The sequence below is a fragment of the Telmatherina bonti genome, assembly GCF_933228915.1.
Source record: "Telmatherina bonti genome assembly, chromosome: 9".
In the NCBI taxonomy this organism is placed as follows: domain Eukaryota; kingdom Metazoa; phylum Chordata; class Actinopteri; order Atheriniformes; family Telmatherinidae; genus Telmatherina; species Telmatherina bonti.
Genome location: NC_136627.1, coordinates 18,075,988 through 18,093,379, shown reverse-complemented (window position 1 = coordinate 18,093,379; position 17,392 = coordinate 18,075,988). Strand labels below are relative to the sequence as shown.

At 39.2% G+C, this 17,392-nt stretch overlaps 2 protein-coding genes across 2 annotated transcripts in view; one reads left to right on the top strand and one right to left on the bottom strand.

Annotated features, from left to right (window-relative positions):
* The window catches only part of egfem1 (EGF-like and EMI domain containing 1), a 56,333-nt gene that overhangs the window by 24,096 nt on the left and 14,845 nt on the right, over nucleotides 1-17,392 (top strand). Inside the window, exons 9-23 of the mRNA XM_079246429.1 lie at nucleotides 581-703; nucleotides 1,081-1,218; nucleotides 1,346-1,468; nucleotides 1,903-2,025; nucleotides 2,142-2,393; nucleotides 2,520-2,648; nucleotides 4,654-4,782; nucleotides 5,808-5,936; nucleotides 10,123-10,257; nucleotides 10,630-10,764; nucleotides 11,770-11,895; nucleotides 12,205-12,336; nucleotides 12,490-12,618; nucleotides 12,720-12,851; nucleotides 13,185-13,313. Of these exons, the coding sequence (XP_079102555.1) occupies nucleotides 581-703; nucleotides 1,081-1,218; nucleotides 1,346-1,468; nucleotides 1,903-2,025; nucleotides 2,142-2,393; nucleotides 2,520-2,648; nucleotides 4,654-4,782; nucleotides 5,808-5,936; nucleotides 10,123-10,257; nucleotides 10,630-10,764; nucleotides 11,770-11,895; nucleotides 12,205-12,336; nucleotides 12,490-12,618; nucleotides 12,720-12,851; nucleotides 13,185-13,313 (2,064 nt within the window). The remainder of the gene's footprint in view (nucleotides 1-580; nucleotides 704-1,080; nucleotides 1,219-1,345; nucleotides 1,469-1,902; nucleotides 2,026-2,141; nucleotides 2,394-2,519; nucleotides 2,649-4,653; nucleotides 4,783-5,807; nucleotides 5,937-10,122; nucleotides 10,258-10,629; nucleotides 10,765-11,769; nucleotides 11,896-12,204; nucleotides 12,337-12,489; nucleotides 12,619-12,719; nucleotides 12,852-13,184; nucleotides 13,314-17,392) is intronic.
* Nucleotides 5,944-9,436, bottom strand: LOC306760541 (EH domain-containing protein 2-like). The gene is made up of 6 exons (XM_079246428.1): nucleotides 9,122-9,436; nucleotides 8,829-9,005; nucleotides 7,905-8,002; nucleotides 7,076-7,488; nucleotides 6,820-6,984; nucleotides 5,944-6,721 (listed from the first exon to the last, which is right to left on the bottom strand). Exons 1-6 carry the CDS (start codon nucleotides 9,340-9,342, stop codon nucleotides 6,158-6,160), a joined length of 1,638 nt encoding a protein of 545 aa, XP_079102554.1. The 5' UTR covers nucleotides 9,343-9,436; the 3' UTR covers nucleotides 5,944-6,157.

Genomic DNA, 17,392 nt, shown 5'->3' with positions numbered 1-17,392 from the left:
TTTATGAGGATTGAGTCCCTTTTGCACCCCCTAGTGGATGACAGGTTAACTGCAATTTTCGGCATTTCTGCATCGGCTTCACTTTAAACTGCTGGAAGTTGTAGCTTGGTTTCACCAGCAGAGGATAAACCAGAGTAGCCTAAGTCCTTACATGGAGCTCCTTAGAGATGAAGGGCTTGCTATATTTTTCTGAAATCCTTTACACATGCAGATTTTCATGAGTTAGCAGCAAGCTTATGTTTGGTTCATTGACAGGAAACCCAACACCAAAACTAAAAAAAAGTGGTTGCTAATTATTGTATTTCTCTGTTACATAAGTATAAACAAATCATTTCAATTTGACTTGTGTGTTTTTACAGTTATAAATGCACAGATTACAGATGGGATGTACGTTAGTGTAAGAACCTTTTATCTTAATGTAAACTTGTGCTCCTGTGGCAGCAAGGAGTCCCTCTGCTATGCAGCTTGTGAAGCAGAGAGATCATCTAAAAATTTCTGCCTGTGTTAGTTTTTCTTTGTGTGTTTGCAAGACCTGTGTCTAAACATGCACCTCTGCATCCTCAATATCTGTCCCACACAGACATTGATGAGTGCAGCTCTGGTCAGGCCATGTGTTCCCACGGTTGTGTCAACATGCCGGGCTCCTTTAGCTGTGTCTGCCTTCCAGGTTTTGAGCTTGGTGCTGACGGCAAGCAATGCTACCGTAAGTTTGGACTGTATAAATTAAATGAGTTTCTCCATAAACTGAACATGCAGCTGAGTGAACAAATTCATTCAAATCGATTTCTTGATTTCAGTTTTTGTCTGAAAAATAGAACAAACAAAAAATGAATAACAAAAACAATGACTGACAAGAGCTGATTTAAGTCTGTATTGTTCTGAGTCATTGACATAAAAACAGACTATATTTTCTTGCAGGTCTACCACTCTGGAACAGCCTTCTCCTGTGTACCAGAGATTAACTGTCTGAAACTAGATCTTCTCTAAACAGCTTAGTTAGTTAGGCTCTTTGTTTGTTCAATGCTCACCATGGGAAAATCATATTTTAAGAAACTGATATTGCTTGATTCTTACTGGTAGGAATTGAGATGGAGATTGTGAACAGCTGTGAGAAGAACAACGGAGGTTGCTCTCATCATTGTGAGCATACTACCAGCGGGCCCCTCTGCTCCTGCAGCCATGGCTACCGGCTGGAGCAAGACAGTAAGACCTGTGAAGGTGAGCATTTCTATGTCTCCAAACCAATTTCCCTCTCTGTCTTTCTCATCTTTCAGTTCGCCAACTCTCTGAATCTATACTTTTTTCACTTTTAGGTAAACACTAAAACACCTTCTTCTTCCCTCAGACAGTGATGAGTGTGTGAGTGGAGAATCGTGCTGCAGGCACTTCTGTAAGAACTACCCAGGCGGCTATGAGTGCAGCTGCAGAGCTGGATTCAGGCTAAACCCAGACGGCTGTAGCTGCGATGGTGAGAGCACTGGATTTTATACTAAATGATCAAGTCTGATGTCTCTTTTGATGTCTTCTCTGTTGTGGTACAGCTGTGCAGCATCCACACAATCCACACAAACTCACATCCCACTTGCAAACTCATTGCTTAGACATTAGGCTTTTCAAGGCCACTTCATAGCAAAGGAGGAAAAACAGGACATTTTGTTCACGGAGCGGCAAATCTTTGGCTATCGCATGCAACTGCCAAATAGGTTTAAGATATTAAATGAAATGCAGAGACTAGAGTTAAATAAAAGTATTGTCTTCATTTTACCAAACACACCTGAGCTATCCTCAGTACAACCTGTTTGCCATTAGACGTATTAATTGGAAATGGAGTTCAGCATAAACTTATTACAGTGATGTGACAAATCTTTCCTTTTTTTTTTTATTCCATATTTCTACTTCTAGACATTGATGAGTGTCTGGCAGAGACTTCGGGCTGTGAACACTACTGTGTCAACACCTTGGGAACATATGAGTGTTTTTGTCGACTGGGTTTCCGCTTGGATGAGGATCAGCGCTCCTGTATCTGTGAGTAACACCTCTAATGTAGTCACTGCAGCATGGCAGACTGGCCAGCTTCATTTTATGATATGAATAAAGTGCCAAATGTATCACTAGTGTGACATTGTGCTGGGTGAATTTAGCTCTGTATGGCAGAGAGCTGGAAGAGGAAGAGGAAGAAAATGAAGATGAAGAGGAGACAGAGCGGCTGGAGGTTGACAGATTACCAGACTTGCTGTTCCGCAAGGCTCCTCAGCTTCTCCAGTACACAGCAGCCCTGCGCTCCCATTACAGCACTGATGATGATGATGATGATAGTCATCATGGTAGTGACAATGAAGAATTAGAGATCCAGAGAGAGCGTAGGGGGGAGCTAAGACTGGACAGTCTCGTAGGTACAGTAAACAAGCATGAGCAACGACACTGATGTTCTCCTGGATAGATCAATATTACTTTTGTGTTTTTCTCGTAATTCTTCACATCAGAAAACTTATTTTGAGTTTACGCCTTTCCATTTTTAGTATGTGTTGATGGGTCTTTTGGGAATGACTGCAGTGTGAGCTGTGAAGACTGCGTAAATGGAGTGTGTAGTGAAGGCAGAGACCGATGTGATTGTTCCCCTGGATGGACTGGGATCATCTGTAATGAAAGTAAGTCTAGTTATCATCAGCATGCTGCGTGTTTGCTACACAAAAGGGAACATCTTGACACTGCTGATAGTGTTTCTTGTTCGCTTTGTGAATATTTTAAAGAAATTATTTGACATTTTGCATATTTCAGTTGTTGCTGAGAGTTGGTGAAGAATAACTCTCATACTTGTTTTTTAAATATTAAAAAACAAATCATGTTTAGCGTTTGATGACCAGTAACAGGAGAACAAACAACTATTTCGGCTCCATCCAGTGGTGACTAAATAAATACAGCAGCAACTTTAAATCTGAACCAAACTTTTCACACCATCAGTGCTAAACATGATGTTTCATCATATCAAAGAAATATGTCATCAAAGTCTGGACAATGTTTTATTTTCACTGATTTACTGATTTTTTTTTTTTTTGGGAATATAAATTTATGCCATCAGTGTATTTTTTATGCAAAAAAGAAACAAACAAGGGCCGGTATCCAGCAGGTTTTTGTTGTTTCCCTCTACCAACACAACTGATTAAAATCAAATGGATCCAGCAGCTTCTTGTCAAGCTATTTATGAATTGTGTTGGAGCATGGAGACAACAAAAACCTGCAGGATATCTGCCCTCGAGGACTGAAGTTTGACCCCTGTGGTGCAAATCTTTCTAAACATTTTTAATGGATACCAATATTTAGGATTTCTTTTTTTTAGAAGGGGACGAACAAGCAAACAAACCATTATATCCATTTACTTCATTAATTGTGTCCTAGGTGGAGGTAATAAGTGGATAATGTCCCCATTTATTGATACAGCCACATGTACCACATAGGTTTGACTCATAGGACTCCTGTTGCTGGTCCTGATGGAGCAAGCATTTTTCTTTGGGGATGGAAGAGATACTGTGTGCATTGAGCCAGACCTATCTCAGTTCCTCTGTGTGGGAGGGTGAGTTTTTTAAGGACTCCACAACACAAAGGGAACCAGATGGATCAATCTGTGCTGCTGGAATGCAGCCAGGGTCCACAACAAGACCACAGTCTGAGGTCAAGGATGTCCACTGATGGGTTAGAAAAAAAGAGAGAGAGGAACTTCATTGCTCCAGTGCAGCCTCATGATTAATAACTGTCTGGAGGTGGTCTGGAGCACAAGGCCGCTTGGGGTAAGTCCATTAGAAGCAATCTGTCATTTTTAGAAGCTCACTCTTGAGGTGGCAGTGTTCAGACACACCCTAAAGGTGATGGGTCCAGACATTACTGTTGACTGGTGTAAAAGTGCTGCAACAGGCAAAAGCATAACAAAATCTGAAGGAAAAAAGTCACCAAACTCTGGTCAGTGGTGATATGACTCGATTTATTTCCCTTCATCAGAATTTTGTTTAAATGCAAGTTGAATTTACCCTTTTACCTTTCATGAACTAAATCTACAATATATATATATATATATATACATACATATATACATATATATATATATATATATATATATATATATATATATATATATATATATATATATATATATATATATATATATATATATATCATCATTGGGGATGGATACATCGATCACTATGGCTTTTCTCTGCTGCTTATCCATGATCACTATGTCCGGTTGGTTGGTTACCACCAGTTCATCTGTCTGGATCTGGAAGTTCCAGAGGATCTTTGCATATTTGAAGCACCCTATTGTTGCTGTTTTGTCTTTCTGTTGTCTTACTTTGGAGAGATTTTAACCTGTAGTGAGTAAAGTATGTTTGGTAATTTAAGCAGACACAAATTGTTTAAGTGTTACACTTAAGCATGTCTGGAACAGAAAGTTGGTTTTATCAAAACTGCTAAAATGGCCAGTAAACTATGAAAAGCCAGCAAGCATATGCTGTGAGAAAACAAAGAAAGGAAGGGGAAACCTTGGCATTAGTTGGATTTATGTCGTCTCTTGCTCAGAATCAAAATGTCTGCCATAACTTCATGTATGAAGTTTTACTGCATCTTTTAAGAAGTGAACCCTGCACCACTTGTCTTTTCCAGCTTGTCCAGAGGGGAGCTTTGGGCAGGCCTGCAACAGTGTCTGCCACTGTCACAATGGAGGCTCTTGTGACCGAGTGACTGGGAAGTGCTTGTGCCCCCTAGGGGTGCAAGGCTTGCACTGTGAAGATGGTTTGTACGGACACACAAACATGCATCGGACATTAACACTGTGCACTTACATGTACATATGCACATGTCTTATCTTAAAATTTTTAATTATTTTAAGATGATAGAAATTAAATCTGGTGATAAATGTAGAGATTAAAATAACTTTCTTTTCAAAGTTAGAAGGACTTTATTTGATTTTATTTCTTACCTAAAGCATTGTCTTGGGGCAAAAAAAATTAACATTTTAAGTTACTTTAAATAATGGAAGTCACCACATATTTGAAAAGATATAAACACAGCAAATGTCAAAAGCTAGGAAATTTTATTACTTTTGTAAATAAAAGCTTCATCCATCAGTTTTCAGAACCAGCTAGTCTAATTTACGGTTGTGGGGAAGCTGGAGCCTATTCCAGTAATCACTGGGCGAGAGGTGGAAATAAAATGTACTATTGTGAATTTGATATTTACAAAGTTTTTGTGATAGAAGCAAAAATGATTTGAAAAATGATTTAATTAAAATTCAAAACAAGATAAAACTGCATAATTTCAATTGGCTACATGTTTCAAAAGAGAAATACTGGCTTCTGCTTTTTTAAATGCTTCATTCATGTTATGGAGCAACATATATTGATATCTAGACATAAGTCTCATATCATACAAAACTACGGTGCACATTTTCCAGTAGTGTGGCTCTGTAGTAACATGCAGGTTAGATTCATAACAGCTGATTCTTACAGAATACAACATAGCATGCTTTTATCTGCTGATCATCTGTAAACAAGAATTAACAAGCTTTTCATTGTCTTAAAAAAAAAAGACTTCTCTTCACATAACTAGCACCAAACTGAAAAAAAACAACATGCAACATTTCCATTGTAGCATTTGATACTACTCTGTCGCTTATTAAATATAGACACCTTACCATGATTTGTGAGTCTGGTTGAATCTGTACATTTCACAATTTACAGCTTCATAAAGTTTGGTTAATTTCAGAGAAGCAGGCATATTACCCTAAAGTATTGCATGTTTTTGTTTTTTTCTCACAGGTTGTGCAAAGGGTTTTTTTGGTAGGAACTGTAGAAGAAAGTGCAACTGCCCTAACAATGGACCCTGCCATCGTTTATATGGAGCCTGCCTTTGCTCCCTGGGCCTATACGGTCGTTTTTGCCATCTTGGTGAGTGAAAAATTCAAGAGCACAGATTTTGTAATCGGTATATATTGATAATCATAAAGATGACAATAAAATATTATAGACTCAGTATGATTATAATGTATAACTTTCATTGTATCAGGAAAATAAGGAAAGCTTTGTGGTTGGTTAGGAGTCGAATTACATATTGTACAAAATTTTCATGTAACTCATCTTTGGATACTCATTTCCTTCTTATGTAAAGATTACACTGATGCATCGCTCCCTGTACTTAACCGCTTGGATGGTGGCACCAGATGAGAGGGAAGCTCTCTTGGTAACCAGTAGCCTTCCAGTTTTCCCTCAATAAGATGGACGGCCAAAGCGAACTCCTCATTGTCCAGCATGCCGTCCCCATCTACATCTGACAGCCTCCAGATGTGCGCAAGCACAGAGTTAGGCAGCAGAGTGGTTGTCATCCACTCTCTCACTTTTGTGCCGCTAAGTTTACCGTCGTGTGGACTTAGATTGTAGAAAATCTCATCATACTTAGGCTTGAATTTCTCCACAGCCCACTCATCGAAATCTACCTCACTGCTTTCATCATCTTTGGGAAGCTCCTTGAATGGATCTCTCCTGAAATGCTCACGCCTAAATGTTCCCAAAAATTCTCCATCCAACACGCTGGGCAGGGATTTCTTCCTCTGTTCTTGTTGTTGGAGTAAAGGCACCAGGTTGGCTACGTCAGTGGTCAGAAGTTTATCCAAAGAAGCCATAAGACTTGACTTCAGCGTCTTGAACTTTGAGAAGTCTTGACCCAAAAGTTTTTCCTGTAAATAAATGCAATATTGTGAGACTTTCACAACACATCACAATGAATAAAATGATGAACTATGTTTTTTTTTTTTTTTTTATGCAGCAGTTTGACCTGCATCTTAGTGCAGTCAGGGAAATCACCAGCTGGGACTCGATGCTGTTGCTGGATCTTGGTGAAAATGACAGGAAGATCGTAGATCAAATTGTGCTTTTTGCTGTCTTTGCAAAAAATTGTTGGCATTTCCTGCTTCAGGTAGCTGATGATGTGTGCATGAGCCTAAGGAGAGAACACATTAGACATGAGATCACTTGTAACAACAGTTGGGTTTGTGAATATACAGCTAAAGCATGATTTAGAAGTGTCTCACCCTCACTAAGCGTGCCCTCTTCACCAAATCATTCAGCTTGCGTACTGCAGCATTGCGTGGCAGGTTCCTAATGTCAGTAAGCAGATCCTCCTCCTCCAGCTCTATCAGCTGGTAGTGGTCACACATCTGCCTCGGCTCTGACCAGAAAGATCCGATATAAACCCGCAGGATCTCAGGGGTTCGAAACACTTTCCCCAGTGACCACATGAGGGCACCATACACTCTCATGAGCTGCTGAGAGTCCACCCTGTCAGCTTTGTTGAGAACCACACGCAACTTGTCCTCATAGCCGTACAGAGCCCCAAAAGCCCGGGTGAGCTCATCTGAGAACTCCAGTTTATGTGCATCGAACAGCAGGATGATGCGATCCACACGCTCTGCAAACCAGCGCAGCACTGCTGGGAAGTCATAGCCTGTGGATAAGGAAGAAAAACACAGGGTTTTCATTAGCGCTGTTTATAATGGGGAAAAGCACGTAGCCTCAAGGCACAGAGGAACATGTAACACGTCCCAATGGCTCTCTCTGGTCTTAGGCCATTTCAGATACACCCACAGAAAATGCATCCATAAAACAAACGCTGCTCGTCTCCTCCCAGTTAAATGTTTATAGCTTTCATCTGCTGTGCTTCTGACTTCAAATCTGTGAATTATGTTGGACGCATAGTTTCTACCTTAATGCATCTACTGTGACTCTTCTCCCATAGGAGTTTCAATACTGACAGCAGCAGTGCAGCCCAACAGTAACAATATATGACCTAATATTTGGAAGCAAAGATATTTTGACTCCTCCTGACACTGAAAAAGCAACGCAGAAAGCGTTGTGTCTTACCTCGGCTCAGTTTTCGTTTAGCAGCAGTTAAAATGCCCGGTGTGTCGATAATGCTGATGTTTTCAAGGACTTGGTTTGGCATCTGGACACACTGAAACCTTAAAAAATAAACAAACAAAAAGCTTTCATTGTAGTGCCAAGTTTTGATCATACTTCTATATTTATTAAAGCATATTGTAGAGTAAAGGGACACTGAAACAGAATTAGCAAATAACTTCATTCTGTCTCCAAAGTTTTGTTTCCTTTAGACTCTTTAAATGCTTTTATGTATTGCAGATCTTGGAACAAAGTCATCAGAGTTTAAACTCATCATTAAATCATTAAACATCTTTATTGTCATTGTGACAAGTACAATGAGATTAAATGCTGTCCTCACGGTGTTAAAATATATAAAGCATAGATAAAAGATAAATGAGAAGTTAATCAACAGCACACTGTAGCATGAGGGGAATTATTGCCCATAATTACAGCACAAAGGGATTCTGAAACAATATGTTGACAAGTTTTTTTCAAATTGCAGAGTTTCTGTTGTCTTTTCTTCTTAGAGACTCTGCTCTCCTAAGGTGCTCGTTTTATACCCAGTCATGTTACTGACCTCTTGTCAGTTGGCCTAATGTGTTGCAACAGCTATTTCCTTCTCACACCACTGACTTTTCCAGCCTTTTTTCAACCCGTCACAACTTTTCTAAGGGTGTGACATCAAATTCCCGATAAGCTATTAGTTTTTCTGAAATAGTAAAACACCTCATTTCTAACATTTTATATGCTTTCTAAGATTTTACTGCGAGGGAGACATTTTCAAATCATTTCATTCTGTTACTTACATTTGCAGCATGCCAACTTTCTTGGAATTAGATTAGTAAAAGTAGGAATTCTCTCTGTCTGTGACTCTCTGTGTGTCTTTCTTCTGCTGACCTCCCTCACCTGTTCAAAAATGAATTTCCAAAAGGGTCCAAGTTGCGAAAAGGCTTGTTTGGATCCACTGTGATGGCATTGCCAGGGATGATCCGCTCCTCCTCTCCAAACATGAGGGCAGTGAAGCAGTCAGTAGTTGGCTCTGGCCCAACTCTGCTCCCAGCAAAATCTTGCTCTATAAGATATCTACAGATACACATGGTCCACACCCCCACTACCATCAGCCTTACTGTAACACACCATGTGACACATTTACACTATAGGTCTGCAGTATTTAAAATCCTCAGATTTCCTTGTCTTACCTGATGAAAGTTGTCTTTCCTGTGGAGTACTGACCCATCACCAGCACCATTGGTTTGTTGTCAAAGTCAGCATCCTCATAGCTCGGTGAGTGAAAGTGATGGAAAGAATAGTACTTCTCTATCGGCAGCAGCCTCTTGTAATAAAGATTCTTTAGCTCCTCTGTTACAATGTTGACGTCCCCCAGTGTTTTAGGAGCACTTCTAAACCTCCGGAAGGACATGATGAAGAAGTTTTACTCTTGATATCTCGATAAGGAAGTCGCTCAGGCTTCAAACACCAAACTGTGTGATAGAAGAATGTGCACAAGTGTTATTACCAGATTCTCACAGCTGTCTGCTCCATCCTGCAGTGGGACGTTGAGGGTGGAGAGGGTGTAACCGGAGCCTGCAGCTGCACCTAACATAAAGCCAATGTCGAGAGGGACAGGGTGGAGTGCAGTTCAACGGTTGTTGTAGAGTAGGGACAGTCTTGGCTGGATTCATCCACAGTGATTTGGGATGTGGTGATGCGTCAGCTTTATAAGTCTTGCAGATGACTTAAAACTCTATCAGTTGATGTTGCTATGTGATGAGTCTTGGAGAAGAATAAACAAATCAGTTGCATACTTTGGGAATAATTTGTGGAAAACTGGAAGCGGTGATCACATGACACTGAAGCATAACACTGTGATAACATGGTGTGTTTGTGTGGCTCAGACTTAAGGGTAATTTGATCTTCGAGAGTGTTTCCTTTCAGCATATTTTTTCATTTATCACTTAAACTTAAACAAGCAAATGCTTCCCAGTCAAGTTTAATTTCTTAGCTTGAGCTTAAAAAAACAAAAAACCGAAGCTGTTACAATGCAATGAATGTTTAGATTGCATAGTTTGCAATGCAACTGTAAGCAACTGGGGTTTATTTCACATAGAATATCATACAAATAAGAACTTTCATTTTCTCACATCAGTTGAGCTCATTTCTGTTTTCACCCAATTTTAAACTCATCCTGTCCACTCCTCAGTTTGTCCCAGGTGGACTCATGGTGCCGGCTGTTCTAAAGAATGCAAATGTGTTCGAGACCTTTCCTCTGGCTGCGACCCCAAAACAGGAAGCTGTTTCTGTAAAGCTGGATTCCATGGTCTGCAGTGCGAGAAAGGTATACATACTTTACAAAATGTCCCTTAGATTTTATCTCCACCATGGGCATTCGCAGGTGAGTTGCCCACCTTACACTTTTCAGCTACATGTTGATTTAGAGGCCATATGCTGTGTTGACAGACAACCACTGAAATCAAATTTTTGTCGTGCTATTTTTCTGTAACTCATTTTTTGTCAAAGTGTCTACAACAGAAAGGCTGTTTGTGAGGTCAGTGTGTCAGTGTGGGAGCAGTCGTCTCTTATTTTCATGTTTGTCATTGCTTAAGGTTTAAATTACAGGGCTGTCTTTTTTTTTATAAAGTTATATAAAATAATGTATTTTCCATCGTGTCAATACTCCCCTTGTTCTGTTGTCTATGTCCCAATGCAGAATGTGATCCAGGGTCTTTTGGTGCTGGCTGCGAGCAGCCATGTGACTGTCCAGGTGGAGGGTTATGTGACTCCAGGACTGGAGAGTGCAGCCAGCGATGTCCTGCAGGCCTTCATGGAGATCAGTGTCAGCTGGGTGAGAAAAAAATGTTGCTTTAAATAATTTATAAAGCGGTGCACAACAATTTCCAAAAAGCTAAAATAAAGTCAGGTTAATTCAGGTTTAATTTATGTAGTTGAGTTTCATTCACTCATAACACAATTAGCTTCTTTTCCAATGTTTCTGAGCTACTGTTGATGTATGACATCCCTGCAGAAAGACTGAGGCTACAGTGAACTCCTGCGGTTGTTACTTTACTCTAAATGATCCAAGTATTTTGTAGGAATTTGTGAAGTGTGTGGGTCTGCATGCAGACACGTGTTGACCTGTGTGGTAATTGTTTGCATTTTATGCTTGTGCAAGTGCACATTCTTTCTGATGAACCACTAAAAATCACAAAGCAGCACAAACTGTTATGAATGAGTCTCTTCAGCTTCACATTGTGTTCTGTTCTTTCATGCTCCTATTCATGCTGTGCTTCTTCTAATGGACTGAATGGATTGAGTAGGCAAAATAAATATGTATTTTTCTTGAATTCACCTGATCAGTGCAGGTGTTCATGTTATTTTAAACTTCATAGCCACAAACATGAATGTTCCTGCACAACAGGATGTCTTCTTGCTGTTTACTCTGCTGGTTGATGAAAAGTTCAACCCTCTTTGTTTTTCTCTGAAGTCATACAGAAAATTGTTTGGGAACTGTTAATAAATATGTGGCTTTATGTCTATTAGGGTGGATAAGACAACACAGCAGAGTTCCTGTATGTCAGCATACACAGTCCAGGCTTAGGCCTGTAAAGTATATCAAAGAAAAAAAAAGAGAGTAGCTAACATTTTCCTGGTTGTACTGTGCTCAAGTGGGAGGTCAGGTTGTAAAAGAGCCAGTACTTCAGTTACTACTCCAGAAGCAACCGCTAAGACTGAACAAATAAGCTTTCTGTAAAGCTTCACTTGTGCAGCTCTCTTTCTTAACCAGTTTGTCTCTTGAGCTATGCAGTGAGTTTTTCCCGATTTAACTGTTTTTAATTTCTTTTGACTATAGCATGCCAAGCTGGAAGCTATGGCAAGAGCTGTCGTCTGACCTGTGACTGCCAAGGAGCTCCTTGTGACCCAATGACAGGACAGTGCATCTGTTCCGCTGGGAAGACAGGAAAGTCATGCCAGGAAGGTATTTAGTTTGTTACACTGTCCTTTGAAAATCATTTTCAGGAACACAACTGCACAAGGCCGGGATGAACCCACTGACTTTACAAGCCTGCCATAATGTTAGCTCACTGAACAACTATGGTGTCTGTGCTCTTTGTGCTTCTCTATGCCAAACCAATTATTATCTTGACATTTTATGTTGTAAATATATGAGAAATCGCACCCCTTTAATTCCCACAAATTATTTAAGCATAAGTAGCTTTAGAGCTTAGCAGTGAAGTATAAGTGGCTTATTGCACATTTAATCTGAAAGATGCTTGCTGGTTCTTAGACTGCCCTGATGGATCCTGGGGGTTAAAGTGTCAGTTTTCCTGTCCTATATGTGAGAATAGTGGCTCCTGCAACAAGCAAACTGGTATTTGTGACTGCATGCCAGGCTTCATGGGAAACCTCTGCCAAGAAAGTGAGTATCTATGGTTTTTCCTTTTTGGGTAATAAAAAATTTAAAAAAAGAAAAAAAAATTGCCAACCTTTGCTTTGTGTTTGTACTCTATTTACATTGATTCAAACATAAAGAATTTTTTTTTTCTTTTAATTAATTATTTGTTGAATGTAGAGTGTCCTGCAGGGTACTATGGACCAGGCTGTCTAATGCACTGTTCTTGCCACCCTGATGCCAACTGTGACCCACAGAATGGACGCTGCTTCTGTCCTCCTGGAAAAAGAGGCCATGATTGTGCCACAGGTAAGAATTTGTCTGGCAGACAAATGGAGACAGTTACAGAAAATATCACAAAATGCATATCATCAAAACCTCATGTCAAACTTTCATGTTGTGTGCTACAGCATGCCAGCCAGGTTCCTGGGGCCAAGGCTGTATTGCTCCATGCATGTGCCAGAACCGCTCACTGGGCTGTGATCCAGTCAGCGGTCAGTGTGTGTGTGAGGCAGGCTACACTGGAGACCACTGTGAAAAGAGTAGGTTTAGTTGCAGAAGTTTCCAAACATATATTTTAGGAAATGCTGCCACAGTGAGGCAACTGCAGGTTCTGCAGATTTTTAGTTGATTCTTAATTATAAAAAAAGTGTCTTTAAATTTTATTTTTATCTTTAGAAATGTTTTGAATGTACAAATTTGTATATAATCCCAGTACGTCTACCATCTAAGTATTTTCATAAAACGCAGCAAAAGAACTTATGCAAATTGGAAATGCGGATGGTTTTGGATTGATTTAAGATATTTGACATATTTATTGTGAAACATTTTCTCGCTCTTATCATCTCTATGTTTACACATGTGACCCTCCACAGAATGTATCAGTGGCAGTTATGGTCATCGCTGTGCTCAACAGTGCCAGTGTCAAAATGAAGCATCTTGTGACCATGTGAGTGGAGCTTGTGTGTGCTCTTCTGGATTTGCTGGAACTTTCTGTGAAAAAAGTGAGTCATTCATATAGTCTGTATTAAGTGTCACCTTTAAAAGTATCTGTATGGGGAATCAGAGGCTATACTCTAACTTATCTGTTATATTTGGCATTATTGTAACTTTAATCCAGTTTCAGATACCTATCACACGCTTTCAAAAAGCTCTTGGTATTTACACTATGTGTATCAATGGTTTGCTGCCTACTGGGCTCTATTGAACAAATTTGAATGAACAATACGGAAAATATGTCAGAATTAAATTATCAAAGAATATCAATTTGATCCATTATGTAAGAATCCTTTTTTCAGTTAAAAGAAAATTGTGCATAAATGTATGTAAGACAAAAATAAGGCATGTATATGTTTTTTACTTTCTTAGCCCTTACATTGAGTTTGGGTAAATTTAACTCGCACTGACATTTGACATCAGTAACATTACTCTGACCATGTTCCAAAGAAAGAACTGGGACAGGGCCAACAAAAGACTGGAAAAGTTTAGCAAGCTCAAAAAACACATATTTGGGACATTTCACGGATTATTTAGGAACAGGTGAGTGTCATGATTAGGTATAAAAGGAACCTCTATAGAAGGCATTCATAAGCAAGGATGGGGTGAGGTGCACAACTTTGTAAACAACTTCAAATAATCCAACACTTCAAGAATTTTTTTCAATGTACAATTGCAAAGAATTTAGGGATTTCTTCATCTAAACCCAATCTAATCCAACCCAATTCATTTCACTTTATTTATAAAGCACATTTTTAAAAACAGAATGTCGCCAAAGTGCTGCACAGAGTTGAATATCACAAAATAAAAATAAAATCTAAAGTCTATGATATCAACAAAAGATTCAGTGTTGACCAAAAGCCAACACTGAATGCCTGTGACCTTTGATCCCTCAGGTTGCATTTAAAACTGATATGATTGTGTGAGGGATACCAACCCTTACCACATAGGCTTCGAGCCATTTCAGAAAACCAATGTCAGTTAACAAAGTTTGTCACTACATCTGCAAATGCAAGTTAAAACTTGGAATGTGAAAATCGTATCATAACAGCACTCAAAAACATTGCCGGCTTCTCTGAGCCTGAACTCATTTTTGATGGACTTATACAAAGTGGAAAAGTGTGCTTTGGTCTTACCAATCCACTTTTTTAAGTTGTTTTTGGAAATCATGGATGTTGTGTCCTCTGGGCCAAAGTGAAGAGGGATTATTCAGAGTGTCACCAGTACCAGCATCGATGATGGTATGGTATGTATTAGTGGATACTGCATGGGTAACTTATATATCTGTGAAAGCACCAAAGATACTGAAGGTAAATCCAGGTTTTGGAGCAACATAGACTGTATCCAAGTGACATATTTTTTAGGGACATCCCTGCTTATTTCAGCAAGACAATGCCAAGACAATCTGAGGAAACAAAGTCTCATTCTGCATGTGTTACATTTGTGCGGTTGTTGACCACGGACTGCTGAGCCACTGTAGTTGTACCTACAAAGCTTCAATAATTACCATGAGTGTTGTCAAAAGGAAAGGTTATGTAGCACAGTGGTAAACATCCCTTTTTTTGGAACGTGTTGCATGTATTAAATTTCACATATGAGGGAATTGCTGTTTGAAAGCTCCCTTACAGCCCTCATGTGGCACTGAATGGAATACAGTTTTGCCATTGTGATCAATAAACCAATAATGGTTGGTTGAGTGTGCATAACCGAAAGCAAAACAAGAAAAAAGAAAAATTCTCAATACCTGCTGTTGAATCTGGAAATGTAACTAGACAGTGAATTGATAATTAGAAAATTTATGATGTGATTTTTTAAATGACGCAAGTTCTGGTCAGATGTACACTAACCAAATTCTAGATTTCTTTCTATTGTCTACATACAATGGATGTGGTCAGTCAAGACACTGCTGATCATTTACATTGTACTTGTATTGATAAAGGTCTGAATAAATTCACAAAGTACAGATTTTAATTTTATATTGCATTTTAGGAAAAATTCAAATCTTTTTTACTTGAAATGGGATCTGCATTTTATCTTAAAAAATCACTAAAGAAATATATGATCAAATATAAGACATAAATTTCAAGTCATAGCCTCAAATTTTATATTCAATATTATTCATCTTACTTGATAATGTAAAAACTATTAGACTGTTGACAAATATATGTCCTTCAGACAGATTTACACTATGACATAAGTAAATTAGATTAGTATGATAAAATAATGTTAACAATGCACAGTATATTGATTATTATTTGAGTTACCCTTATTGACCTCTAGATGATGTAGGAATGCATCCTAAGTCATGGTAAGTAACCCAGTCCCCTCTGCAGGTTATAAAAAGTCCTCCGCATCAACATTCACACATTTTATAACTTAATACACAAGAGGGTGCTGCAGGACATGTATCCGATTTTCTCATCTTTACCACAGTTTTAACGGATCCTCATACAGATTCCATGAATCACCAGATTGCTAGTGTAATGTCATGTGTAAAACCTTTTTGAGACCACACAAATCCCAAGATGTAATTTGTATTAGTCATTCTGGGATAGCTGGGCTGTGTGTTTGCAGCCGCTCTGTCATACCAAACCCTTCATGTAACTATTCATCTCATCATTATGATGTTTGTCCAGGACTGCAACAGTCCAAGAGTTTTACCAATGCAATAGATTTGTTCTTGATTATAGTCCTTTGACTTGAAGTGGCCCTGTGTTATTACAGGCTGTAAGATTTACTGTGAGTTCACTACCAGGCCCAGTAATTCATACCACCTCTATAGTACGTAGGGCATTGTAAATCAGGGCCAAGTCACACTGGAACAGGACTTCACATCTGTAGTCATAACAGTCTAATGGCTTCACATGTAGTCCTTATTCTGATTGGATGTAGCTTTGGAAACAGCCAATGCATCTGACCAGATTTCATTTTCTGAAGGCTCGATCGCCTCAACTTGAGGTGTCCAGTTTCTTAGTCTTCTCCTGGGCCTCTTCCTTCAGAAGGAGTCAGGAAGAGGCCTTTACTGTGAGAAGGTCCAGATCTCTTTAGTTAATCTGTTCTCAGAATTGAAATGGAAAGTTCACTGCTCTGCAGTGTTTGATACCACTGTGCATGGGCAATTCTTATCCACACATGGCTTTAAGCGCGCATGTCATTATTTATAGAAATAACTGTTTCCACAATAGTCAGATGCCTTATTAGAATGCTAAAAGCATTGTTGTGGAGTTGGCGTTGATTCTAAACTTTTCAGTCAATTATTATTTAAGGAAACAGGCTTTAGTGCTGACGAGGGTCCAACACACCACTTCTTCAGTTAACGGGGATCATGCTGTCTGCAGCTTTGAAGTTTGCTTCAAAACACTTCATTTGGTTGCAGTAGAAAGAGTTCTCGTACAATTAACATTGAACATCCGCATTATTGTTGGGGAAACAGGGTTTCTTAGTTATTGTATAGTCCCTGAGCGGCACCAGGAAGTTCTATTCTATGTTCTGTCTGTCCGCTCTACTTCTGTGATGTGCTTTCTCTGGCTGTGTGGTCCCTGGACCTGCTTTATGGGCTGACAGCAGTGGCTCTTACACAACCAGGGATCTGGAAATAATCCCGCTGTTTTAAAGAGCTCATTTGGTGTAGAGATGGAGCCATTCAATGATGGTGCAGTACATATGTTTGTCAGTGTGTGTGAGTGGTGGTTGACTGAATACTCTGTGCCCACCTATAAACATAGTCTTTGAGGGAAGAGCCTACATTTACTAACACTAGCAGACAATGTGTTAATTTTTAATGACAGATTGCTGCTCTGTGGTTGATATGGAAATTAGTCTCCTTCTATTGTCAGATACATAAATAACAAACACGTGAGACGGAAAAGTAATATCTTATTACACTGTGAACATTTTGCTAACAAGGTGTAAGTAGCACCCTGCGGCTTCTAATGATTTGATTATTGATCATTGATAAGCAAAAATACCTCTATCATACCTCTATAATACCTCTATCTAGCAGATATTTAGTTGTTTGCTGTCTGATGAACTTAGAGAAGCACTTGTTTCTCATTTTTAATCTGGTGAGGGTTATAAGGCCATTTCC

Coding starts and splice junctions, on each gene's coding strand:
- LOC306760541 (XM_079246428.1), bottom strand. CDS start 9,342: ATGTCCTTCCGGAGGTTTAGAAGTGCTCCTAAAACACTGGGGGACGTC. Junction 6,985..7,075: donor AGAGGGCACGCTTAGTGAGG/GTGAGACACTTC, acceptor TTCTCTCCTTAG/GCTCATGCACACATCATCAG. Junction 6,722..6,819: donor CTGACTGCACTAAGATGCAG/GTCAAACTGCTG, acceptor ATTTATTTACAG/GAAAAACTTTTGGGTCAAGA.